The 27,500-nt window shown below is 36.4% G+C and overlaps 1 protein-coding gene across 8 annotated transcripts in view; it reads right to left on the reverse strand.

Annotated features, from left to right (window-relative positions):
- LOC106880305 (tRNA-dihydrouridine(20a/20b) synthase [NAD(P)+]-like) overlaps positions 1-27,500 on the reverse strand; it is a 186,174-nt gene that overhangs the window by 38,867 nt on the left and 119,807 nt on the right. For 7 of the 8 annotated variants that reach the window (XM_014930182.3, XM_089351335.1, XM_052967409.2 and 4 more), the window contains one exon: positions 21,255-21,426. The exons of the other annotated variant lie outside the window; for it this stretch is intronic. In XM_014930182.3, the coding sequence (XP_014785668.1) occupies positions 21,255-21,406 (152 nt within the window). In that variant the 5' untranslated portion in view covers positions 21,407-21,426. The remainder of the gene's footprint in view (positions 1-21,254; positions 21,427-27,500) is intronic. 8 annotated transcript variants of the gene reach the window in all.

Raw genomic sequence — 27,500 nt, forward strand, 5'->3', positions numbered from 1 at the left:
ATAGGAATAAGAAGGGCATCCAGCCATAAAGCCTAAGCCCACCAAACTGAAGTAGAAATGGCAAACGCATGAATTCAGCAACCTGCAGTGCAGGCAACTGTCAAGATCACTAGTAACTGAATAAATACTGATATAAGGTAGGGGGGAATTTTAGTCTTGGCAGAATACCCCTCCAGTGTGGGTGGTATTATAAAATGCACCCAGTTCATGATGCAAAGTGGTTGACAATATGGAAAACATCCAGCTATTAAAAATAAACATGCAAAAAAAAACTCAAAAAACATGACGTACATAATCACAGAGATTGGTAGCTTTCTCTGTTGTGTGTGTGCCGGATGGTGAAAGACTGCTTACAGCTGGTGAGACAACGCCTTCATATATGTCTCTTGTTATAGTGTAGGTTCATCTGTGATTTTGCTCAGTATAAAATGTTCACATTTTGTTTTCGTATATTGGTTTCAAATTTTGGCACAAGGCCAGCAATTTCATGGAAGGGGGATTAATTGATTACATCAACCCCAGTGTTCAACTGGTACTTATTTTATCGACTCTGAAAGGATGAAAGGTAAAGTCGACCTCGGCGGAATTTGAACTCAGAATGTAAGGACAGATAAGATGACGTTAAGTATTTTGCCTGGTGTGCTAATGATTTTGCCAGTTCACCACCTTAATTTGTTTTCATGTGTTGACATTTATTTCATGTACATTCATTATGTCTTTTCAAGAAGATATTAAGCCTCAAATAGTGTCGCTAGGTGAGGCTGGCTGACACTTAAGCAGCATCACTGATTGACAGGTAGACCAAGGTAGCGATCTCATTCATAGCATGCCCTCCTCCTGGTTCAAAGGCTTGTAACACCAAACAGCTGGTCGGTTCTGGCTGCTGGAACTGAAACTAACACAACACTGTTGGAAGGCAGGTTTAGTAAAGGTGCAGCCAAAACTAAGCGCCCTTCTCCTCCATTAGTCATCGAATGACTAGGAGGGTACATCCAGGTAAAATAGCAAACAAAGAGGGTCAACAGGTAAAAAATGGTCGAGAAACTCTCGACGTTTTCTTAGCAGTTTTTATGTTGTTCTTCTGCTCATTCCTGTAATGCCCAGAGTTCCACAGGCCTTACTTAGGGTACAGCCTGCAAACCCTCAACTGCCAACCTCCACCAGCAAACACACCTCTCTATCCATTCTTGTGGCAGTCCTCTTCCTCTCTGGTACCTTCTCCAAAGTTTGGAGTATCCCCTTCCAACATATTTTAAATATGAATTTCTGCATATTTTTCTATTTCAGATAGAGTTTTTCAATCTGCAGCAGTTCATCAGCAAAGAGACAGTCTTCATGGTGCAGGACCAGTACATTACTACCAGTTCAACACCAAGTTTAACAATATGAGGTGATCGTAATTGGGAGTAATTCTGACAATTGATAAATATATCTTTCACAGGATCAACACAACTTCTTCATGGAATTTACTCCGCCAATCATTTTCATGTTATTACATGTGTATGAAATAATACCATTACTACTCATTTTAATTCCCAAGTTTTACATAACTCAGATTTTCATGTTATAATCTCTTCTTGTTTTATGTATCTAGGTTGTGATGTTAATAGCAGAGTGTTTCAGACTTTTTACATTGCATTGCTCATTGTTTTTCACAACCCACTTGTATATAGCACTGATGTATTTCTGTGGGGTTTTTTATTGAAATCATCAGGAATTTTGGCAATCTTTCCTATTTCTGTTTTGTTGTTTTCTGAGTGGCTGTTGTCATAAATGAAGATGTTGTTTGAGATAACTATTTACATGTAATAATGGTTCTAAAACAACTCTTTGAAATATTTTTCTGTTCAAAACAGTTTTTACTTGAATACAAACTGGGCATTATTTAGAAAGATATTTCCTCCACCCCACACACCTTTTCCTTTAAAATGTGAGTAGCCAAGTGACCCTTCTACCACAAGAAACCTGTTCTGCTCTGGTCCCTTCTCTTTTACTTTAATTGCATCAATCTCTTAACTTAAAGCTATCTCTCTCAAGGTTTGTAGTCTTGTAAGCTGCATGGTGACCTCACAAGTGCTGGTGGCATAAAAAAAAAAAATTTTTTAAAAACTACTACCACCCAACACACGGTGAAGAGCAACCAGCTACAGAAACCACACTAATGTAGACAGTGGAGCACAATGTAGACCTTGGACCTGTCAGATCTTGTCAAACCAGTCAAACCCATGCTAGCATGGAACATGGACATTAAATGATGGTGATGGTGATGATAATGATGATGATGAACATAACTAGTTTCTCTCTGATAATTTCTTCGATGGCCTTGCTGATAAATGAAGTCAGAGAGAGTTAAGTTTGTAATTATAAGAATCTGCTTTGTTTCATCCATTAAGTGTAAGGACACATTATACCCCCTTTTGAAGTTTACCAAGGACAGTGTCTTGATTAGAGTCTTTTTGTGTGTTTTTTGTGTGGGAAAAAACCCCATCTAGGCCTGTTTACCTTATTTGTAATAGAATATTACATCTTTTATTATGCAAACGTTGCCATTTCCTTTTTCAAAGCAATAGTCTTGAAGACATCATCTGATTTATCTATTTGTATATGGTACAGTGGAAGTGTTGAATTTTTCACTACATCACTTAACTTCTGAAGGTCAGCAGTAAAAAAAGTTATTTCCTTCAATTTCTAAATTTCATTTCCTAAAGCACTGAAGGTGTTTCTTTTGTAAATCTGTAAAATATTTTACAGTTCATTTTTATGTTTACCACAGTTTGGCTTCCTTTGTTGCTCTCATATTTTTGTGCAAGCATTTTACTTTATTCTCAGTTTCTATCATGGACATTTTAAAATGCCCTTCCTATCCATTTAAGTGTTTCGAGAACATTGTCCTTCATCTTACAAGCATTGTACTGTCTTTGGATGTGATATTTTATCAAATTTCAAGTTTCAGCTCTGTAACATATCCGACACATTTAATGCTTCTATTGTTGATGTAGCTTCTTGTTTCATGCCAATGTATGCATAACAAGAACATTAGAATGGCTTGGCTTACAGATATCTTTCTTAACTGATTTTCAGTGAGGTTTTAGAAATTCAAGCTTGACAAAACTGCAATGCTTCTTCTGAAAAATTGAGCAACATTGTCAATGCTACTACATTAAGGGCACAGAAGACTGTGTGAGTCACATTAGCATTATAGATGAATTCTGCATTAAGTGTAAAGCAAACATTTCTAGTTGGGTAAAGGATCATTTGTTTGATGAACAGCATGTTGGTGAGGTCAAGCAGAGATTCTGTTTGTCTTCAGTCATATTGACATTCCTAAGAGTATGCAGCTCTCTAAATATTTAAGTTTGTAAAAACTGAAACCACACAATTTGGACAAATACTTCCATCTTACTGAGGTTTTCTTAAAATTTTCTGTCGCAATTTGAGGAATTTAATGAACAACATAATGTACATATCATTATCTTGAGTTTTACCACAACCTAATTTGCATGAAATAACAAAAGGCGTGACATCTTTATGAATGTACATGGTAATATCACCATGACATATGTTGGTATGTATATTTCTGTATATAATATGTTTGTAAATAAATGTGTTTTTTTTTTTTTTAAATATCATGCTCCTACATTGATTGTATGTGACAAGGCCTCTCAAGCATGGAATTTTACTCTTGATACCCATGACATTCAATAATGAAATAAATTGTTGTTATGTAAGAGGAGTTAGCATACAGCATGGTCATACATAAATGCACACTTGTGCAAAAGCACACACACACACACACACCTTTAGATGTTTACATGTGTATGTACATGTATATATTCATGTACACATGTGCATATATATATACACACATATACATACATAATTATGTTCATGCACACACACAAACACATACATCTATACACATTGGCCTTATAAACAGATGTACAGATATACACATGTAAAGTCACATATAGGAAATCAATATATATTATGAAAAGACACTGTGTTTGTAGACTCAATGAAGTGTAAGACAGAATGCTTTTCATTATTTAGTCAAGTCCCTTTCATTGTGAGTTCAAGTCCAGTCAAAGTCATCTTTACTCGTTATCTTTTTGGGGTTGATAAAGTAAGTATCTGTGGAGTGCTGGGGTCAATTTAATCGACTGTATCATCCTCATCATCAAGATCTGCATTTCATGCTGGTATGGGTGGGATGGTTTGACAGGAGCTGGCCAGGCAGAAGCCTGCACCAGGCTTCTGTGACTGTTTTGACAAGATTTTTATGGCTGGATGCCCTTCCTAACACTAATCACTCAACAGAGTGGACTTAGTGCTTTTTATGTGGCACAAGCACAGGCAAGGTCAGTTTTGGCATGGCTTTTACAGCTGGATGCCCTTCCAAATGCCAACCACTTTACAGTGTGGACTGGATGCTTCTTAAGTGGCACCTGCACTGACAGGGGCACCAAGTACCTTGCCTGTCTCTAAGTTAGTGATTTTCTGCTATTGACAGAAATCATTGTTATTATAAATGTGATGCATAGTAAACTGGTAGAGTGTCAGACAAAATATCTTGTGCAGTTTAGTTATGCTTCATTAAGTCACTTATCTTTTACTTGTTTCAGTTATAGGAATACTGCAAAGCTGGAGTACTGCTTCGAAGAGTTTAATCGAACAAATTGATCCCAGTACATATTTTACTTATTCTATCAATCTGTTTTGTTGAACAGCTAAGTTACAGGGGTGCAAACCAACACCTGTTGTCAAGTGATGGTGGACATACACAAACACACACACACATGCCAATATATATATATATATATATATATTACATACATATAAGAGGGTTGACCACTAAGTGGACATCCATTTTGCTAGAAGAAGACCACCTATGGTCTGATCACTAAGAAAAGATTGTTCTCAAGAAAATTCAACAAACACCTGGACTGAACCCCAAAACACTTGGTTGCAAAGTGAGCCATGTTTGTACCTATATGTCATGTATGTTTATATCACAAGTTCAAATCTCATCAAACACTTGGTTGCAAAGTGAGCCATGTTTGTACCTATATGTCATGTATGTTTATATCACAAGTTCAAATCTCATCAAGTCCAACTCGGCTGTTTATCTTATTGGTATCAATAAAAATAAATACTTGTGAAGTAGTGAAGCTGATTTCATTGACTGCACACACCCACAAAATTTATCAGCGTGTGCTAAAGTTACAAACTGTTATTATCACTAAATGGGCTGATGGTTTAGCTCTTTAATATGTTAAAGGTAATGCCTAGGCATAGTCACAGTCCAATGACTGAACAGAGTAAATGAATATATTTTTAGATGTTTTCTCACATCACTGATTATTAACATTCATAATTAGGAGAGCTGTGTCACTGAAGATTGGGTCATTGAATTCATATTTTTTTCAATGACATCTTTTAATTTCCCCCTTGAGGTCTCTCATTTTAACCTCCTGAAGTATAAACAGTTGTTTTTAATGCCGTATTATAAAAATATGAAATTACATGTGAGTACTGACAAGTCTAACAAACTAAGAATTAAATCTTGTCTCTATTTTGATGGTGATAAGTTTAGTAAGAGAAATTGGAGGTGTTATTGAACAAGCCAGGTGATTGTATCACGATTCCCTCATTGGCTTCTGCAAACGTGACTTACATCTCTAGTACCTAAATATTTTCTCGACATGGTCATAATTTTCCCTCTATCTTTTGCATTGGCATTTCAAATCTAATGATCAAACAGCACTCTTTATTTGATATGAAAGTTCTGTCTGACAGCCCACAACTTATTCTGATACATTGTTTAACCTCAAGTCAGCCCAGATCAAGCAAACCAATGATTAATTAAAGATATTCCAGTTATGAACATCCCATCTTGATTTATATCTAATGTATCTTTTTTTATAAGATTGTAGTATATGATTCTAAGGCAATTTATATGTTATTTGAAGTAGATTAGACAAGTGCATAGAGGTTGTGTGAAAAGAGGTTAAAGGAGTTAGCAACAACAATTTTTATAGTTATCCCTCACTCAGTTCATTAGCTAGAAAAAAATTTTAACAGATCATATTTTCTTCCCTGCATCTACTTCACAACAAGGGCTATAACCAGCAACCAGCTGTTAGTATATTTTCATTCATCAAATACTCCCCACTCTTGCCAATAACCTCTTCTACAATGTGAATTTGTTTTCTCATACATCACATGATGTCTCTAGTACCTAAACAATTTCTCAATATGGTCACAATTTTCCTCTATCTTTTGCATTGGCATTTCAAATCTAATGATTAAACTACACTCTTTATTTGGTATGACAGTTCTGTCTGAAAACCCACAGTTTGTTCTGATACATGCATTATATAGTCTCACTTATATGTAAAGAGACAATTTCATTATATTTTCACTGTTGCAGTTAAGCATCTCTAATTAGTTCTAATCAAGGAAACCTATAACACAAAAGTAATTGATATAACAGTTGTTTGTTCTATGTTCTACTATAACAAAACACTTACATTAAAAGATAACAGTGTATTTAATGTGAACAATATGAACTAGCACCCAAATATTTGATTTGCAGAATATTAATTGAATTTCAACAATGACACACCTCATTGTTGACTACAGAATCAGCAGCAGCAATTAAACTTCAGCCAATGTGAGAGTGTGGTTACTGCAAAAGTCATAGCCTACATTCTTGTAAAAAACAAAAGGCATGCTCCTTTCTTCTGAATGAGAATTATTTGTTGATAGTGCTTTCTGATATGGACCTAAACCATCCATGTTCTGTATTGAACATTACATACTACTATTGCTATCAAATCAAGATAAAACAAGAAATTGACTGACCTAGTGTTATATCGCACGTTTGGATGGCATACCTTCGCCAATGATGTACCTCTACTCAACTACCGAACTCTCACTTCCGACGATTCGACTCAACATCTAGTCTACCGATGGCTCCAGCTCGCTCTATGTGACGCTTCCCGTCTAGCTATCATGTCCACTATTTATACGTATTGGACTAGCCTACTTATCCTCTGGGAGCATCCACACAACACCTCCCCCTTTTGAGAGTTTTTTTTATTTTCTAAACCCGAATTTATCAATTTTATTTCCTTGATGAGAAACTGGCATATCTTTTTCTCTTAGCGTTAATTTCCATCATTTCTGTAGGTTTTCTCTTCCTGTTTGACCTACATGTCGGTTCTGCTTCTGCTTGTGGTTCTGGGACCTTGAACAAATCATACCATATATCCATTGGTTCCTCTCGCCTCTCTTGATTTTTGATATATCTTTTTTTTAATTGGTTTATATGCCTTCTGTGTTCGTATTTTGGTCCTTTTACCGTGTACATCACATTACCAAGGCATCCAGTTATACTTCCTTGTTTCCAGTCCTGTTTTTTGTTTCTATATATTTTAAGATACACTTTGTCACCTGTGTTAAAAAATTTTGTTCTTCCCAAATTTTCTATTTTCTGTTTCCTACTCGGCAACAATTTATCAAAAATAGAACGAATTTTTCTGGAAAACATCAAATCAGTGGGTGACCTACCCGACTCTGCATTTGGATTCGGCTTTATTCTATACATCTGCAAAAACTTTGTCATTTTTGTATCTTCAAGGGTTTTCTGTCTGGTCTTTCTTAAAGCTCTCTTGAATGTGTCAACAAATCTTTCCGCTAACCCATTTGACCTTGGATGGTATGGCGGAGTTAACACATGCTTCATTTGAACCGACTTACAGAATCTTTCGAACTCCTTCGCTATGAATTGTGTACCTTCGTCAATGACGTACCTCTACTCATCTACCGAACTCTCACTTCCGACTACTCGACTCAACAGAATTCAACGTCTAGTCTACCGACGGATCCGGCTCACTCTACGTGATGCTTCCTGTCTAGCTATCACATCCACTATTTATACATATTGGACTAGTCTACTTATTGTCTGGGGGCGTCCACACAACACCTAGACAATAGACTTCTCTAGGTGCAGGATATAATGAAAGTAAGTATCTATTCACTCTTTCACTTTTATACAGATTAGCTGCAGTCAGTCATATAAAGAAAACACTTCACATTTGGGCATTTTTACCACCAGCTCACAACAACCTTTTGCTCAGAGCCATGTAGACCAGCCATAGAGATCAGTCATTTCAGTAACTACCATCTATGCAGCTCACCCACTGACCACAATACCGTAGCTAGAATTGTATTATATAGTTCATATGTCTTTCATTTTCTTGTACAGATGAAAAAACTTTGACAAGTTACATGAACAATGATGATATGAATGGATGCACAATATACAGTTACAAGCCATTGTAGCTGACACTACTGTTGCAAGTCTTCAGTTTACAGATACAAGCCATTAGCAACTAACAATTACAAATCATTACAATGTAAATAATGTTACAAATCTCAAGCCATAGCAGCTGATAGTTACACATTTTTTTTTGCCCATTGCAACAATTGAATCACTTTGGATGGAACTTTTCATTCAGCTGTCTCAATATGAGGCATGTACTTAACTGAACACATACTCAAAACAGAAAATTATTTCTCTCCTTTCTTGTGCCAATCTAAGAGGAACTGTAATACAGATACACCCCATATAACATGTTTTCTATATCTGAACTGCTCTTTTATAGAATTTTGAATTCGTGTTTTATAGCTCTTCTAAAGATCATTATTCCACCACTTATATTGGACAGGTTTATACACTTTAGGTAGAAAATAATCCAATACATATCTTTTATCTTTTTTTCTTTTATTTGTTTCGATCAATGAAGAGCTTTGTCAAACAAACTTATCCCAGGACTTATTCTATCAGTTTCTTGCTGAACTGCTAAGTTACTGACATATAAACAAACCAGCATCAGTTGTTAAGCAGTGAAGAGGAAACACATACACACACAATGGGCTTCTTTCAATTTCTGTCTACCAAATACACTCACAAGGTTTTAGTCATTCAAAGGCTATAGAAGGTACCATGCAATGGGACCTTCTTGCCTAAGGTGCCATGGAATTGTAACTGAACCTGAAACCATGTAGTTGAGAAACAAACTTCTTACCACACTGCCATGCAATACAATTACTGCAATGACTGTCCTCTCTGCACAACCACCTAACCTTATTTCATACATAATCATTACCATCCTTTGTTTATTGAGGGTATGAGGGTACACCATCCCACAATATAAAAACATGTGTTCCTTATTTAAAGCATCTACTAATACACAGTTAAACAGTTCCAGTGAGGAATTAAAGATTGCAAAGTCAATTCAATACTCATGCGGTGCTGCTTCTCCCTCACATCTGAGTTTCATTCTACAATAAGGCTATAATAGGGAAATTGTTAAGGAAGATTTTGCTGTTATATCAGCAGATCAAGTGACCCTATAAGAAACTTATTGCAAGTTTGTAATAATCCCTAACTCCCTGTAGAGACTGACAATCTTTTATCTTCCAGCTGTTATCATAGACTCGAGTTACACCATAAGATTCTAACACAGAACCTTAAATACAGTTGTTTACTTTCATAACATGACTTAACGTGATATTTAATAGTTACAGCAGCAATAAGGGCTGAGGAGTGGCAGAGACAATAAAAGCGCATGACTCAATGACTTGGAATATTTAGTTAAGTTAATTTACATTCCAAATTCAAATCCCACAAGGTGTGACTTAGCCTTTTACCCCTTGGGGATTGATAACGTAAGTAGCAATCATATTTCCAGCAATGACTGAACCGACTACAACCTTTCCACACAAATTCAATGCACTGCGTACCAAAGTTAGAGACCTAAAGCTATTTTTGCTTTATTAATACTGATGGTATTAACCAATAACTATGTTCCCTTAATCATGTTGTTTGCATATTGTCATTAAGTCTCATTAATTTCTAAATGGATCGTGTTTGGGTAAATTTTATAAGCTAAGCATGTTAAATATTTTGATACCTAAAACGAGACAACAAAACTCAGTTTGGCCTCTGCTGCCATGATGAAGCTGAACACCTAAATGGAAAAGCAGCTTAACTATTCTTCCAATCTAATGTATATATATATATATATATATATATATATATATATATACAGAAAAACTGACTGTGTTACTATCATCATAGTGTGGTGTGGTGGCACATATGCCCTAGTTCTAGTGAGACAGTTGACAGAGAAGTTGTCGACTGAAAATGAACAAATCAAAGGTGCAGGCATGGCTGTGTGGTTAAGAAGCTCACTTTGCAACCATGTGGTTTTGGGTTCAGTTCCACTGTGCAGCACCATTGGCAAGTGTCTTCTACTATAGACCAAAGCTAACCAACACCTTGCAAGAAAATTTGGTAGACAGAAACTGTGTGGAAGCCTTACTCCTCCTTCCTGTTGAGGGGTTTTGGTCTTGCAAGTTACTTGGTGAACCCGCTGGGGCTGGTGCCATGTAAAAAGCACCCAGTCTACTCTGTAAAGTGGTTGGTGATAGGAAGGGCATCCAGCAGCAGAAACCATGTGAAACCATCCAACCCATGCCAGCATGGAAAATGGATGCTAAATGGAGATGATATAGATAGATAGATAGATAGATAGATAGATAGACAGATGCATTTTCCTGTTTGCCCTCGCACCATAGCTTGACAATCGGTGTTGCTTTGTTTATGCCCCTATAACTTAGCAGTTTGGCAAGAGACTGATAGAATGAATACTAGACTTCAGAAATAAATACTGGGATTGATTAATTTGACGGAATCCCTCAAGGCGGTGCCCCAGTATGGCTGCAGTTCAATGACCGAAACGAGTAAAAGATAGGCAATAAATCTGTTCTGAAGAAGGTTTTTGACCGGAGCCTATGTTCTTTGGTGAAGAGGTGCCAGGAAGTTTTAGGTGTTAAACAACGAATGGATCATATAAGTGCTCCAGCATGGACACAGTTCACTGACGGAAACAAGTAAAAGAATAAATACCTTCGGGATATATCCCAGCACAATATTTAGGGTGTGACACTCTAACCACTTGGCAATGCACCTTGTGTGTGTGTGTGTGTGTGTGTGTGTGTGTGTGTGTGTATGTGTGCATCTTTGTGATTGTGTTTGTCGAACCCTACTTCTCAACAACCAGTGTTGGTTTATTTATGTCCCTGTAACTTGAAAGTTCAGCAAAAGTGATCAATAGAACATGCATTAGACTTAAGAAATAAATAAATACCGGGGTTGATTTATTTGATGAAACCCTTCAAGGCGGTGCCCCAGTATGGCTGCAGTTCAATGACCAAAAGAAGAAAAAAGATAGACGATAAATCTTTCTTTTTTTTTTTGACAGGAGCCTATGTTCTTTGGTGAAGAGGTGCCAAGAAGTTTCAGGTGTTAAATAATGAATGGATCGTATAAGCGCTTCAGAATACTGTACCTATGCAAGGTCAAGAGTGGCACTAAGTGCACAAACACACACAGGCACACACACGCACACAGATACACACACACGTGTATGTATGCACATATCACTTACACACACATGCGCATGCACGCACGCACACACAGTAGTTAGATATAATTTATGTCCTGTCACTGATAGAGAGATAAATTCTGGATTGTTCCCAGCATTTGAACAAAGATTGTTGGCCTACAAACATACACATGCACACATACATGTGCGCAAACATATGGCTACATACATCACACACATAATCATACACACCCATATGCATTGTGTGTGTGTGTGTGTGTGTGTATCTATCTACCTATACATGTGTGTGTGTGTGTGTGTGTGTGTGTGTGTGTGATTGAACATACTCTTACACAGAATTATATACCTACCTCCCCACCCACACACACCTGTATTATCAAATCCTGATACATCTCTTATCAGAGACTGTTTCAAATGAAACACATTAAGATGAAGATGATAATGATGATGATAGTGTTTGATGGTGGTGGTGTGTTGGTGATGACGATGATGAGAATACTGATGACGGTGAAGAGATAACAATGTTGATGACAATAAAAATAACAGTGATAAAGATGATGATGATGATGATAATGATAATAGTGGTGACAATGATGGTGGTGATGATGATGATGGCAAAGGGGAGCAGGAAGAGAAAAAATCAATCAATAAGTCTGTAGTAGATTTAATGAAACCTGTTCACAGACAACAGAGATGAAAAGAGAGGGAGAGAGAGAGAGAGAGAGAGAGAGAAAGGAGGGAGAAAAGAAGGGAGAGAGGGAGAGAGAGAGAGAGACAGAGAGAGAGAGAGAAAGGAGGGAGAAAAGAAGGGAGAGAGGGAGAGAGAGACAGACAGACAGAACAAAGATGAAGAAAAAAGTGGGAAGAACAAGAAAGAAAAAGGAAAACTGCAGAAGAAAGAAGGGAAAAAAATATAACTCTTCCATTATTACTAATAATACATCACCACCCTCAGCTTCACCACCATTAATCCACCACCATCAATCTTCACCATTAATTCATTAGCCATCATCATTCACACTATAGTTTACCATCATCACCACAACCTCAGCGGTGGCAGCTTCGCCCTCCTCCTTGGCATCATCACCATTACCACCACCACAACCATCACCACTGCCACCATCATTAAAGCACTATCCATTACCATCATCATCATCATCGTCATCATCACCACAAGTAACACCACCACCACCACCATCATCATCATCACTACTAACATCACCACAATGCTATCACAGGTAATACTCCCACCACCTTCATCACCACCTCAATGCCATGTCCACCACCACCACCACTACCATTATCTAAACTTTCCTCAAGGTCACCACAGCTACTCCCTCCCACACCCGTCACCACTAATACATGTTGTTGCTACTGCTGCTGTTGTCTTGATGTCTGTGTCTATATGACTCACACCTGTTCATGGTTATGTCAGCAATTGGTTTGGACAGTGCCCAGTCAATAGTTTAGCCTCCAATACTGCAGCTGGAGGGAAGGAGAAAGAGAGAGAGAGAGAGAGAGAGAGGCAGATAGAGGAAGAGAGAGACAGAGTAGAGAGAGAGGGGGGGACAGAAAGGAAGAGAGAGATGAAGTTCACCTATCTAGTTAGTCCAGTGTTGGTACTGTAATCAATAAACCACACAACTCAGACACTATTAAAATATACATAGACTTGCCTCAATACAACAACAACAACAACAATAATAAAACAATACCAATAACAACAACAATAATAATAATAATAATAATAATCCTTTCTACTAGAAGCACAAGGCCTGAAATTCTTTTGGTGGGGGGTGGGGAGTCAATTACATCGACCGCCACCCCCATACTTGGTTGGTACTTATTGACCACCAAAAGGATGAATGGCAAAGTTGACCTTGACAGAATTAGAACTCGAACATAAAGGCAGATGAAATGCTCCTGATCAGATTGCTGCTTTCTCACTACTACTACTACTACTACTACTACTAGTAGTAGTAGTAGTAGTAGTAGTAGTAGTAGTAGTAGTAGTAGTAGCAGTAACAATAACAACAACGACAATGATGACGACAACAATAGTTCCTTAACTGGACACAAGGTCACAAATTTTGACGGGAGTGGGAGAATTGATAAAAGTGATTGACCGCAGTATCTGACAGGTACTTTGATATTGCCTAGTCACTGCATCAAGAGGTGAATATCAAACTGTCGACCTCAGCAGGGTTTGAATTCAGAACATAGGACAATTAGATACAGTAATGTTCTACCCCTTTCAGATGATGATCTTCACCATTCCCTTAACAACAACAGCCACCACCGCTGCTACCAGCACCAGCACCAGCACCCCAGCACCACCACCACCACCACTCATTTATTATTTTTTTACCATCAGAATCTATTCATACAAACAACATGTTACAATAGGTGTTTGCAAAACATTTGGGGCTGTATGGAGAAATTTATGTAAAAAGCAAGGGGAGGGGGAGTAACAGATGCTACATGATTTATTAAGACAGATATGAAAAAAATATATTATTAAATTACAAAGAAATAAACAAATCTCTATATACACACACACATGCACACACATGTGCACACACACGGTTGTGGTATAGGTATATGTTTGGATGAGTGGTTAAGAAGCTTGCTTCCTGATCATGCAGTCTTAGGTTCAGTCCCACTGCATCGCACCTTGGACAAGTGTCTTCTAACTATAGCCTCGTGCCAACCAAAGCCCTGTGAGTAGATTTGATAGATGGAAACTGAAAGAAGCCCACCATATGTGTGTGTGTGTGTGTGTGTGTGTGTGCGCGCGTATTATGCTTGTCCCCTACCACTGCTTGACAATTGATGTTGGTTTGCCTGTTTCTCCATAACTTAACAGTTCAGCAAAAGAGACCAATAGAATAAATAACAAGCTTAAAAAAAGTAAGTAATAGGGGTCAGTTTGTTGGAGTAAACATTTCAAAGTGGTGCCCCAGCATGGCTGCAATCCAATGACTGAAACAAGTGAAAGATAAAGACACATATTTCATCATCATCATCATCATCATCATAATCACATCATCTCCACATCATTATCATCATCATCATTAACATTATATCATTGTGTTTTTTACATCTACTTTTAACATGTGTTGGAAGAATAGCAGGGCATCCTGATATAAAATACTGAGGCAGTATTCAATGGCAGGATGCCCTTTCTAATGTCAATCCTTATTTTTAAGGTAAGGTATCTTTTTTTATTCCCGCATGCTTCAAACATTCTTTTCTACTCTAAGCACAAAGCTTGAAATTTTTGGGGAGGGTACTAGTCAATTAGATCGACCCCAGTACACAATTGATACTTAATTTATCGACCCCAAAAAGATGGAAGGCAAAGTCAACATTGGCAGAATGTAAAGACAGACAAAATACCCCTAAGCATTTTGCCCAGCGTGCTGACGTTTCTGCCAGTTTGCCACATTCGCATACTTCAAATATTGAAATTGCAGTAAATCTTTTAACTTTTACTTCTTTCAGTCATTGGACTGCTGCCATGTTGGGGCAGAGTTCTGGGTTCAAGTCTGACTAGAGATCAACTTTGCCTTTCATCTCTATGGGGTCGATAAAACATGTACCACTGAAGTACTGGGGTTGATTTAACTGACCAACCCTGTTGACCAAATTTCAGGTTGTGCACCCTATATTAATAACAATTTTATTTATTAATGCAGTGGATTGATAGAATAGGGCAGTAGATTGACAGTGGATTGTAAAAATGCCTTGTAGTATTTCTTCTGGCTCTGTTCTGAGTTCAAACCCTGCTGATGTTAACTGTGTATTTCATCCCATTCAAATATTAATATATTTGAATGGGATGAAAGAAGCACTGCAGGGAGGATTGGATGGCCAATACACCAAAGGAGATGACAAAGACCGGGCACATGAAGAAAGTCGACTTGGGGACAATCTGTGGGTGAATCTTGAAGGTCTGGGAAGAGATTCCAGAAGACATCATCAAGCTGGCTTTCCTGAAGTGCTGTATATCCAACACGTTCGACAGCACAGAAGATGACATCTTGTGGGAAGACAACGCCATCTCTCCCGACTCTTCTGACTCCAGCGATGACAAAGATGAATTGGCATATGCAGACAATCAACTCTACGAGGTCTTCAACGTGTCATCTGATGCCAAAGCGTTCTTAGGCTTTGAGTGAAGTCTCTACCCATTAGGGTTAGTCCTTTTTAGGACCACACATTTTCAAGAAAAAATATAGTGATCACAATATGAATAAATCATATAAACACACATAATAAAAAGATGTTCTCTTATTATCTCTTGCATTAAAACCTGGACTTCTTCCATTAATAATTATGAATATCAATGATCGCAGTCAGAAATGTTTGTTAAGTATGAAATCATCATGAAATTGAAATTTGTATTCATCCTGCATTTCTCCCTTTTCATTAGCCCCAGTTATTTCCTGGTTTCCTCCACATTGTTCCCCTGTCGGGGACCAAAAGTCATGGGTGCGGTTTATACATGGCTGTAACTTATACACCGGCAAATATGGTAATCATATCAACTGGGGTTTATATACACTCTTCCACAAGTTTCGGTTTGAAATCATTATTATTATTATTATTATTATTATAAATTTTCTAATTGCTTTAGCTTGGGTATGCAGGTATTTTGAAAATACCACAGAGTGACAATCATGCCCTGCCCTGCTTTTATGCAAGGCATGGCACCTGTTCAGCCACCCTGCCAGGGATACGGCAAAGATGAGACTGCAGCTTGACAGATTGTGAAGAGGTAGTGGAAGAGCTCAACTGAGTCAATGGTGCTTCTCACATTGATGCTGAGTGGAGCAATCCTAGAAGATCAACAGTCAGGATCACCAAGCTCTATCAAGAGTGTAACTGCAACGTATCAACAGGTTCTGTAATCAGCTAATGAAAGATTCATTATGATTCAAGCTCTCAATTCAAATTCATAATAATGAAATAGAATGGCAACAAAGAGTCATGGGAATCTGCGAGAGCAGAGCAAAATAAATTACTTTAGCACAGCAAGTCGTGTAAATTTTCTTCCTCAGCTTTTTCCTTTCATCCTTTGTTTCGTTATCAAATTGAAAAAAAATATATATAAATACATCTCATGAAACATTTCAACATAAATGATAAATGATACTATAAATTGAATATCAATATAGCTCAATATGGCTCAATATGAAGATTTTAAGCTATTAAAGTTCATCCTGTTTGGGACTCTCAGCTTATACTAATAATTTGAGCAACAACATGAACAAAACAGAACAAACACTCACACACAAGCATGCTGACATATATGCGTGCACACACACACACAATAATAATAATAATAATAACAAATAAGAAGCAAGTGAAAGCAGAAAACTTGGAAATTGATCCAAGACCTACAAGCTGTGCAACATAAACCTGGTTGAGTGTGAGAATATGTAGAAGTGAGCTAAGCAGGCAGCTGGGATTGAGAGTCATCAGCTGTTGTGTTCTATTGTGGTACTTTGGTGGTATGAAGTAATTAAAACTGATGAAAAAGAATGTCAATGTAGCGCTGGCTTTGATGTCAACAAATTGGCTGCCATTTTGAAAGAGAAGAGAACAACGCCAAATATGGAAAATAAAATCCTGCACAGAGTAAACATTCTGTCAGGTTGCAAATCATAGAGAAAATAATTTATTTGTCAGTTATGATTTAATTCTTAATCTTAAAACCTCAAAAGAAGAAAGAAGTGTCATAATGCAATTATAATAGACAAGATCAATGCTATTAGGGTAAATTTTCACAAATGGTCATCGAAAATATCTAGACATGTTTATGCTTGTTTAAGACACATTGATGTAGGAGCAAGATTGAATTATTCAAATCATCAATATTATGTCTCTTGGAGACTCAACTTTGTTAAAAACCACTCTTTGGTTTGTCAGGCTGGCTGCTAATAAAGAATATTAAATAAAAATGTCCTTTGATTGTATCCAAAAGAAATTTTTCAGTAAGAGAAAATAAAAATCATATCAAATTCATCCGTATATTACTGTTTCTTATGCAACAAATTTACAACTTCCACTTTACAACAGCAATTTGCTTTAAAATATATTTAAGAATGAGGTGGTTAGATAAAATTAGTATTTAGCTATACTGCTTTACATTGAATTTAAATCCAACCTGTGTAGATTTGCTTTTGATCCTTTCAGGGTCAATAAATATATACCAGTCATGCACCCAAGTCAATATAATCAACTGTTCTATCCTTCAAAAATCTGTGATCTTACAAATATGTCAGAAATCAATATTGAGAAAGATGGCCGGCTGGTTGTAGAAATTGTAAATGAACAGTGTCTTAGTGGCACTCTGCTGGTTATGATGATGAGGGTTCCAGTTGACATAATCAATGGAACACCCTGTTCATGAAAATACCATGCACGTGGTTGAGCACTCCACCACAGACACATGTACTCTTAATGTAGTTTTCAGGGAGATTCAGCATGACACAAAACATGACAAGGCTGGCCTTTTGAATTACAAGTACTACTCGATTTTGCCAGTTGAGTGAACTGGAGCGACATGAAATAAAGTGTCCTGCTCAAGGACACAATGTGCCACCAGTTTTCAAACTCATGACCTTACAATCATGAATCGAATATCCTACTAGGCCACATACCTTCACACGTTTTACATTCTGAGTTCAAATCCCATTGTTTGGTAAACTTTGCTTTACATGTCACAGAGATTGATAAAAAAAAAACCCAAAAGACTAATAATAAATATATTGGATTCAATTCAATCCATCATACTCATCTCCTACAAATTTGTGATATACCATGTACCAAGGGAACGCAAAGTTTAGGGATTTGCTACAATAATAGACTGTGGAAGGGACATTAAATACAGTTTCCGTGACATAAATTGAAAACTATTGAAAAGAGAAATTAGGTTAGTCTACTTGAAATAATTTCACACACATCTGGGAAGTTTTAGATGATTAATTTTTATGTTCCTAATAAAAGATTTGCAATTTGTTGTTGAATTCATTTTCACCAAATAATGAATAATACAAACCATCACACCAAACTGGGTGAGCTAAACATTAGGATTATCTCTTAACACAACAGCTGGATATTTATAGACCTTAATGATAAACTACCAACAGCAATTTATCCTGGCAATGGTTCAACACTTCTCTAGATCAACTTTCATAATACTGCTATTTAAACAGATTTCATTTCAAAGAACCTACTGATGTTTGACATCCAGTGACAGAGACTACTATGAATAACAACACAAATAAAATATGAGCCAAGCAGGGGACCTCTATGTGCTCACTCAACCTGCTAACAATAGCATCAAAAATCTCCTCTAAAACATACCTTACTATCTTGAAAAGGAAATGCTATATTATATCCGAAAAGAACAAAAACAAAAATTAGATTGTTGTACCTTGAATGCCATGGGCCATAGATCTACTGGATCAAAGCTGACATGGGGATAAATGCAATGAAGTTTGTATGAGAGTTTTTATTGAATCAATCCTTCGATTTTGTTAACACAGCAACCAATACCTCCTTTAATCCTTTAGCATTTAAACTGGCCATGTCAAGTCCAAATATTCTACCTGCTTTATATTCAAGTCATTCAGAAACAGCCTCTTATACGTATCTTACAAAATCATTCTAAAAATAAGCAATCACATCATCAAAATATCCAAGCTGTGAAATAATATATGATTAATTTAAAACAAAGCATTACATTTGATAGAGCAATCTGAATACTAAAAGGTTAAACTTAATACAATTGAAATAGGGACAACACGAACTAGTAAGTAACCATGCAAACTGTTAAATACAGCAACTAAATCATCATCATCATCATCATTTAATGTCTGCTTTCCATGCTGGTATGGGTTAGACAGTTTGACAGAAACTGGTAAGATGGAGGGCTGCATCAGGTTCCAATCTTAATTTGGCATAGTTTCTATGGCTGGATACCCTTCCTCATGCCAACCACTCCAAGAGTGTAATGGGTGCTTCTTTTGTGCCACCGGCATGAGTGCCAGTTATGTGGCACTGGCATTGGCCATGACTATGATTTCACTTGGCTTCACGGGTCTTCTCAAACACAGCATATTGCCAATGGTTTCGGTCACTTGTCACTACCTCCATGAAGCACATCTCCATCAACAAACTCTCAGCCATATTTAAAATGCAAGTCAATGTTCAAATCCCAAACATTAAGACAAAGAATAAAGAGTGGCTAGCCATGGTTAAAAGTCTGAAGTCAACACACAGGATATAAAAATATTTCTATGTCCACCACGGTCAGTTGATTGCAAGCCTTTCATCATTCAGAAGAGAATCTCTGTTCATACCAATAGCATCCAATATGTCAACTATTGTTGGTTTTCAAAGGTCACATGTATAATAGTATAACATTATAAATCGTTACTTCCAATCATATGGCTTACATTAATTCAAGAGTTCAGCATAAAATATTTCAAGAGTGGTGGCCAGTTTACTGTGTCCCTTTAAGTGTTGGTCATAACAACTAAAATGGCAAAATAAGTTTTAGGACATAAAGGGCTTTAATCAAACAGAACCCTTTCAAACTTCGTATACTTATCTATTTTGTGTTATAGAACAGAAAAAATTTTTTGTATTCGAATTTATTTCATGTAAAAAATTGTCTTATTTCGATAATTTCTACTAATCACTGACATCTATTCAGTTGAAAACAGTTAGCGCTGTAACGGTGTATATCGTATTAATCCCCTAACCCTAACCCTAACTAGACTGTTAACCCTAACCCTAACCCTAAAACTAACCCTAACTCTAGAATCCAAACTCTAAAATTGTTACACACATAGATACGCACAGCGTAATTTATTATATAAACAATATATGCGTATAAATTACGATTAAACCGGATGAAATATGTCACAGGGAATAACATTTTTATGACCGCCCAGCAGTAACTCTATTCAGCTGAATAGACGTCAGTGATTGGTTGAAATTACAGAAATACGACAACTTTAACATGGAATAACTTGCGATGTACGTTTTTTTGTTAAGAAGACTAAGAGTAAAAGATGTTTTATATGACACATTCTACCAGTGTCCCAAGTTTCAAAGTGTTTCGTTAGTGTTTCGTTAAGAAAATACTGGTGCCCCCATTTTGAAATAGATCCGAACCCTATCATGGCTAAACAATAAACATACATGTGAAATGGAGAAAAAAAAATTATGGTTTGCTATTTCAGCCACCAAAGAAAAATGGTCAACACTGATTCTATATCGCACTTAAACTCTACATGATGAATCTATTTTACATCCTTATATTAAAAACTATAGCAGAACCCTAACCTCTCCAAAAAAAAAAAAAAAAAAAAAACACACCAGAGATTACAATCAGACAAGATCTAATATTTTTCTTTTAACACACTCCTTCCAAGCCAGGACCAGGCAACTGATGTCAGCATGCAGACTGACAATAGAATAATGATGAAGATGGTGATGATGATGATGATGATGAGGAGGAGGAGGAGGAGGAGGAGGAGGAGGAGGAGGAGGAGGAGGAGGAGGAGGAAACAGAAGAGGATGATGACAACAATGATGACCATGACAACTGATTAGTATTAAAAACAGTATCCACTTATAAAAAACCATCTCTGACAATTCATGCAAATATATGAGTTTGGAGCTGCAGCCAACCCACTGAATAGTCGTAGAAATACTTCATAACTAACCAATCAACAAGCAAGAATACAAACTACTTACTTTGAGTAACGTACCATAGGGGCACAGATCCTCACAAATTTCCTTTCAGCAAAAAGCTCCAGGGGTTTCTTCCATTTGAAATCCTGTTCTTCTTCATCACCCAGAAGGGAAAGTCTGCTCACACCATTGCTAGCATCCAATATATCAACCATTGTGGCTTTTCAAAGGTCACCTGCATAGTAATGAGACATTATGAATTGTTGCTTCCAGTTACATGGTTTACATTAGCTACAGACATCAATTCTTTCTAAACATGCTTTCAGAACTGCTATAACAAATTACAATACAACAGTTTCCATGTACATGGCTGTTTTGTACATCACATCCACAACACTGTACATGGTTACACATAGGTGGCTGACAGTGTTTATCATACAGACTGTACATGGCTACAGTATATATATATATATATATATATATATATATATATATATATATATCACTTATTTCATACATGGCTACATTGTGCATCACACACATTGTACATGCTTACATTGTACATCACATACATCATGCATGGTTACAGTGTATGTTACTAACACTGTATCCACTGTACACCATACAGACCATATGTGAATACACTGTACATCACACACACTGTATGCAGCTATACATCACATCCACTACATGTAGCTACACTGTACAGACACACTGTATGTGGCTTACGTTACACATGGCTACAGTGTACATCACACTCACAATGTGAGGCTGCACGGTATACATTCTACATCACACATATTGTATGTGCTCCACTGTAAATTACATATATATTTCATAGCAACACTATATGTATTTAACCACCACTATACAAGGCTATACTGTACAACTTTCTTTTTCTTTATGTGCTATAAGTTTGAAAAAAAAAATGCAATATTTATTGAGAAAGACTTCTTGACCTAACAAGATCTCAAACTTCCAAGAAACTACATAAGTAAGTACCAGTAACACTTACAAGATGGAACATAACTAACAGAAAACTCAGCTCTGACAGGAGGGACACATTTCATAATGTAGTCCTAGATACATTGTGTATGGATAAAAGATGGCATGGTTACAGCTGCAACAACTTTGATCACAGGCCTACTTGATCAAAGTTGACCCAGTGTTAGACAACTACTTGAATCAGTATTGTGATATCTGAATATTCATAACAAGATTTAGCCTAGTCATGTGAACCAGTTTGGACATGTGTCTCACATTCACACAAAGCCTAGCTTAATAATGTCCACAAGTTGATAGATATGCCACTAAATTGAAAGATTAAACCAAGGGTGTATGTTAAGTCTGCGAGATTGTTTACTAATCATCCAAATTGATATCATCATTATTGTTGTTAGAGTCCAGCTTACAATATTTATGAGGGTTTGATAGGTTAGCAGTTGGCAAATCAAAACTCGTTATAATCCATCACTGTCTTGTCCATGAGGCTCAGCAATGTGTGATGTGATCTCACAATTCTGAGATCAACCACCTGCCTAGACCCTGTCTTAAATACTTTATTTAATCTCCAGAATTAAATGAGCAAACTATATAAGCTCAATCTTGGAGCATCTAAGAGTCATGAGAGAATCCCTCTTCTTCCCCAACAGATTAATTAAAAATTTAAAAAGAAATTCATGTCCAAACTAATCCAGTCATCTTTCATACAGTTAAGATGATATTTTTAAGCTTTCCATTACCATATTTCTGTTGAAATACGACAGACTCTCCCATTGAAGATGATGTGTGAGTATTTGCTGAACAACCTGCACAAATGGTTTGTTCATAGTGATCAAATGCATGTGCTGTACATCAGCTCACTCCCTCCATCAAATCGACACAGCCTGAACAGGTACACAGTGTACGTGTCAGATGTGGAAGTGATCGTAGAGCAACATGAGATGAAGTGTTTTGCTCAAGAACACAATGCACCACCTGATCTAGGAATTGAAACCGCAATCTCAGGATTGTGAGTGTAACACCCTAACCACAAGGCCATTTATGTGTTTCAGTTCATTTTGAAAATAATGAAGAATGTAGTGAAATAACTTTACCCTTATTAAGGTAATGTTTGGAACATAAATTAAGATGAAATTTTCATGTAAGCTTTTAATATACTTTGAAACAAGAAGTTTGTATCATTGAACAAGAGACAATCTTTCAGGCAAGTTGGTATCAAAAGTGTTAATGCCAAATCATTCTCTCATTCCGCTTGTTCTCTACTTCCCATGCAGGTTAACATTACATATTCAATAGAACAGATTCAACTCATTTCTCTCCAGTTTCTGCAGGTCTTCTACATTTAGTGCTTATTATCTCACTACCATTCATTTATGCAAGCTTTGTTGGCAACTGTTTAACCCTTTTCTTACCATATTTCTGTTGAGATGCTCTGTGTTTCTTTCAATTAATTTTAAATATAACAAAGAATTTAGTAAAATAACTTAGTTATTTTTTATTTCTTCATTGCCCACAAGGGGCTAAATGTAGAGGGGACAAACAAGGACAGACAAAGAGATTAGGTCGATTACATCGACCCCAGTGCGTAACTGGTACTTAATTTATTGACCCCGAAAGGATGAAAGGAAAAGTCAACCTCAGCGGAATTTGAACTCAGAACGTAATGGCAGACAAAATACTGGTAAGCATTTCGCCCGGCGTGCTAACGTTTCTGCCAGCTCGCCGCCTTTAGTAAAATAACTTAGTTATTATTAAGCTAGTGTTAGGAACATAAATTGTGACTAAGGTTTGGTGAAAGATTTTAATTCAGAACTTTTGAAAACAAGACATTTGTACTACAGAGCCGGATGTGGTTTCAGGCAGGTTAGTATCAAAAGGGTTAAATAAGTAAACCAGCAAAAGTATTTCCCATTAACAGGTTGTACACTAAGTTTGAGCAGCAACTGTCAGTAACAAATTAACATTATCAATTGGTTCCTTATTTGTACAGAGATATTTCTTGAATCTTGGCAGCTGACTTACACCAATAACCGATTCCTGGAACTGAACCAACAATTATCATTTTGCAGCTTATATAACATGAATATGTATGACTTTCATGCAGCCATCATGTGTTTTACACACACACAATAGTATGTATGCATAATCTGTTCTTAAAATAACTAACAACTAAAAAAAAATGCACTGAATTTATTAACTAACAATTCATAAGACATATCATAAATCATGCTGTTTATTTCAAATCCATTTTCATAATCTCTATATTAAACCATTTTGTTGTTCTCAAATGTATTTTCAACATCTAAAATGTTCATTATCTCTCTCTGTATATATATAAAGGTCACTCCCTATCTTTCTATCAGGAAAGCCTGCAAAGGTCATGGACATGGCTCCCACCACTCCTCAAACTAACTTATATAAAAAAAAACATCAACAAAATCATCAATATATCAGTACATTCTTCTCAAATATACATATATATATATATATATATAAATTTATGTGTATGTATATCTGCTAGCATGCACGTAAACACTGATATTGCCAGCAGTGCTTGGATTTCTGTTGATTTGAACACACTTGTGTTAAGTGAAGTGCTGCCAAGCGCATATGAAAAGTCTGCTCCTAATATCAGGACTGGCCTCTGCAGAAAGCCAACTTTTTTTTACTTCTGCATCAATCTAGTTCTACTGTCTTTCATGCTATACACTTGTACATTTGTGTTTAATGACTTCTGGTCATTCTGCCAAACTTGCTATTGGGATTTAGTGAGGATGAGCAGAGAGTGAAGGCGCTGCAACACAACAATGCCACTTCCATTAATAAAACTAGTGAGGAGATCACAGAGGCATTCTAGATGGAATGAATTAACAGCAGTCCTCATAAGACATGATAACATGATACTATACTATACATAAGAGTGAGTGAGTATGTGTGCGTGTGTGTGTGTGTGTGTGTGTGTGTGTGTGTTTGTGTTTGTGTTTGTGCATGTGTGGATACAACCACAAAATGCTAATTTAAAAGAAAATATTTGAAAACGGGTTTTTAGCAATATTCTTGGAGGAAATGGAGAATAATAACACAGAGGCCATCTGAGTATTTCCAGGAACAACCTTTTAGTAAGCTTCTGACTAGTAAGTTCTATACTATCTATACTATTATCACTTACTATCATACCAAGACAGATAGTGATACAATAGAATGGAGGTTTAGAACTATAAAAGCTAAGTAACAGATCTTGAAGAAGTAAAAGAAAGCAGGTAGTGATACAAAGTAACTACATAGAAACCAAGCTACCATGTGTACCTTGTCAAGAGAAAATCTAAGAGATGTGTTCTATGAGAATGAGAGGTGTGAGGTACTCTGATGTGAATTGCAAAGCATTGTGTTCATGTGAATGGAGATGTCATTAGAGTCCAAATCAACACTGGTGCACTTAACCCTCTCGTGATAGTGAAGAGAAACACAGGAATGCTCCTATGAGAGGTTGAGAAGGAAGAATGGTTTAGTGAAAGACTTACTCAAGTTGAATGAATATAGGAAACAACTATTGAGGTCGGTTTCAGAATTGTTGAGAAAAAAAAATGAAGGAAGAAAATGAAGCTGAGATTATAGTCAGGATCTATGTAGGTCATATTAACAATATGATAAGGGGAAGAATAGCACAGGGGAGCAATTCTGTGTACTGATACGAAGTATGGATTCACATATGGAATACAGTATGCAATTAGTAGAGAACACACCCACTAGAGACACTTGAAATCTAAAAAGCAAGAGAAATAAGTCCAATAATATCAAATAATTGAAATTTTGGAAAATATAGAAAATGTAGTATAGGAGTTAAACTGGTCTTTAACGTTCAACATTTAACCTTTAGCATTTAAACTGGCTATATTCAATATTTTATCTGTTTTATGTTCAAACTGGCAAGAAGTGGCCTCTCACACCAACCCTACAATATCATTCTAATGGGTGGACAGACGCACAGATGGACAGATAGATACAGAGTAGAGAAGAGGAAACACAGAAATGTTGATTATCAATATCAACAATATGGTCAAAGGAAGATACTTCAGGGGAGCATTATGCATATTAAATTCAAATATGATAGGGTCTTAAACATATAAAACAATGTGTTGAAAAACTTTGGCTAAGTTTACCAGTGTCTAACAGACACTAGTTAGTCATCTGCTGTCTGTATGAGGATGTGTGTGTTTTGTGAAGGTGTGGGAAACTTGTGTAGATATAGGTTGAAAAGAGTGGGTGAGAGGCTAAATATACAGGACAAACTGGTTAATTAGATAGAATAGAAAGGTGTTACTCCAGACAACTGGTGTATATTGTCAAGTATTAAAAGAGAAAAAAAGTGATGCATAGGTGACAAGCAATTAGACAGACCTCAAGCTTCTGGATAAAGTCTTAAAAGTAGTTGAAAGAATTTTAGTGAAGTTAGTTCAAGATAAAGTTTGCTTGAATAAGAGGGGATATCTGAGTTTCTGTCAGGCTTTAGTTCTCTACTTGTTATTCATTGTTCCGGGAAAGAATTTTAAAGGTATGGGTGATATGGAGACTAAGTGTAAATGAATAACTTGTAAGAGTTCTTACAAAGTGTGTTTAACCCTTTAGCATTCAAACAGGCCATATCTGGCCTCTACCCTACAGTGTCATTCTAAACACATCAAAATCATGAAGCTATGAGATAATGCATAATTAATTTGAAATAATGTGGATAAATAAGCATTACAATTGATGAATTAATCTGAATGCTAAAGGGTTAAAGGTGCAGTTGGCAGAGTTAAAGTTGCCCATAAAATTTAGTAAAGAATTTAGTAAACAAGTGGGTGCAACAGTTTCATTTTCATGTTTCTCGTTACAGTCTTTGAATCAATAAGGCAGAAGTTTATAACATCATCTTTGAGAATTTTATATACAAAAGACTCGGTTCTTTCAAAGACTTACAGAGTAAGTTTTGTGCCAGAAGGCATAGTCTAGAGCAGTGGTTTTCAACTGGGGTCCATATGGCCCTTGGAAGTCCATTATAAGATTTTGTTGTTAAAATTTATCTGCAATAAATTGGTTATACTTCTACAATACACAAAATATTTTTACGAATTTTTTTATACAATTTATAATAACGTTTAATTATAAAAATATAGTAAGTTTTCTTAAACAGCAAATAGTTAAGATTTTTTTATACAGTTCCTAGTATGAAAATATAGAAATATAACAGGATTTTTTAAACATCAAATGGATAAGTGAGTTCATCAGAATAAAATAGGACTCAAAGGAGGTCCACAGGTAAAAAAT

The sequence above is a fragment of the Octopus bimaculoides genome, chromosome 4, assembly GCF_046866305.1.
Source record: "Octopus bimaculoides isolate indiv1 chromosome 4, ASM4686630v1, whole genome shotgun sequence".
Classification (NCBI taxonomy): Eukaryota; Metazoa; Mollusca; class Cephalopoda; order Octopoda; family Octopodidae; genus Octopus; species Octopus bimaculoides.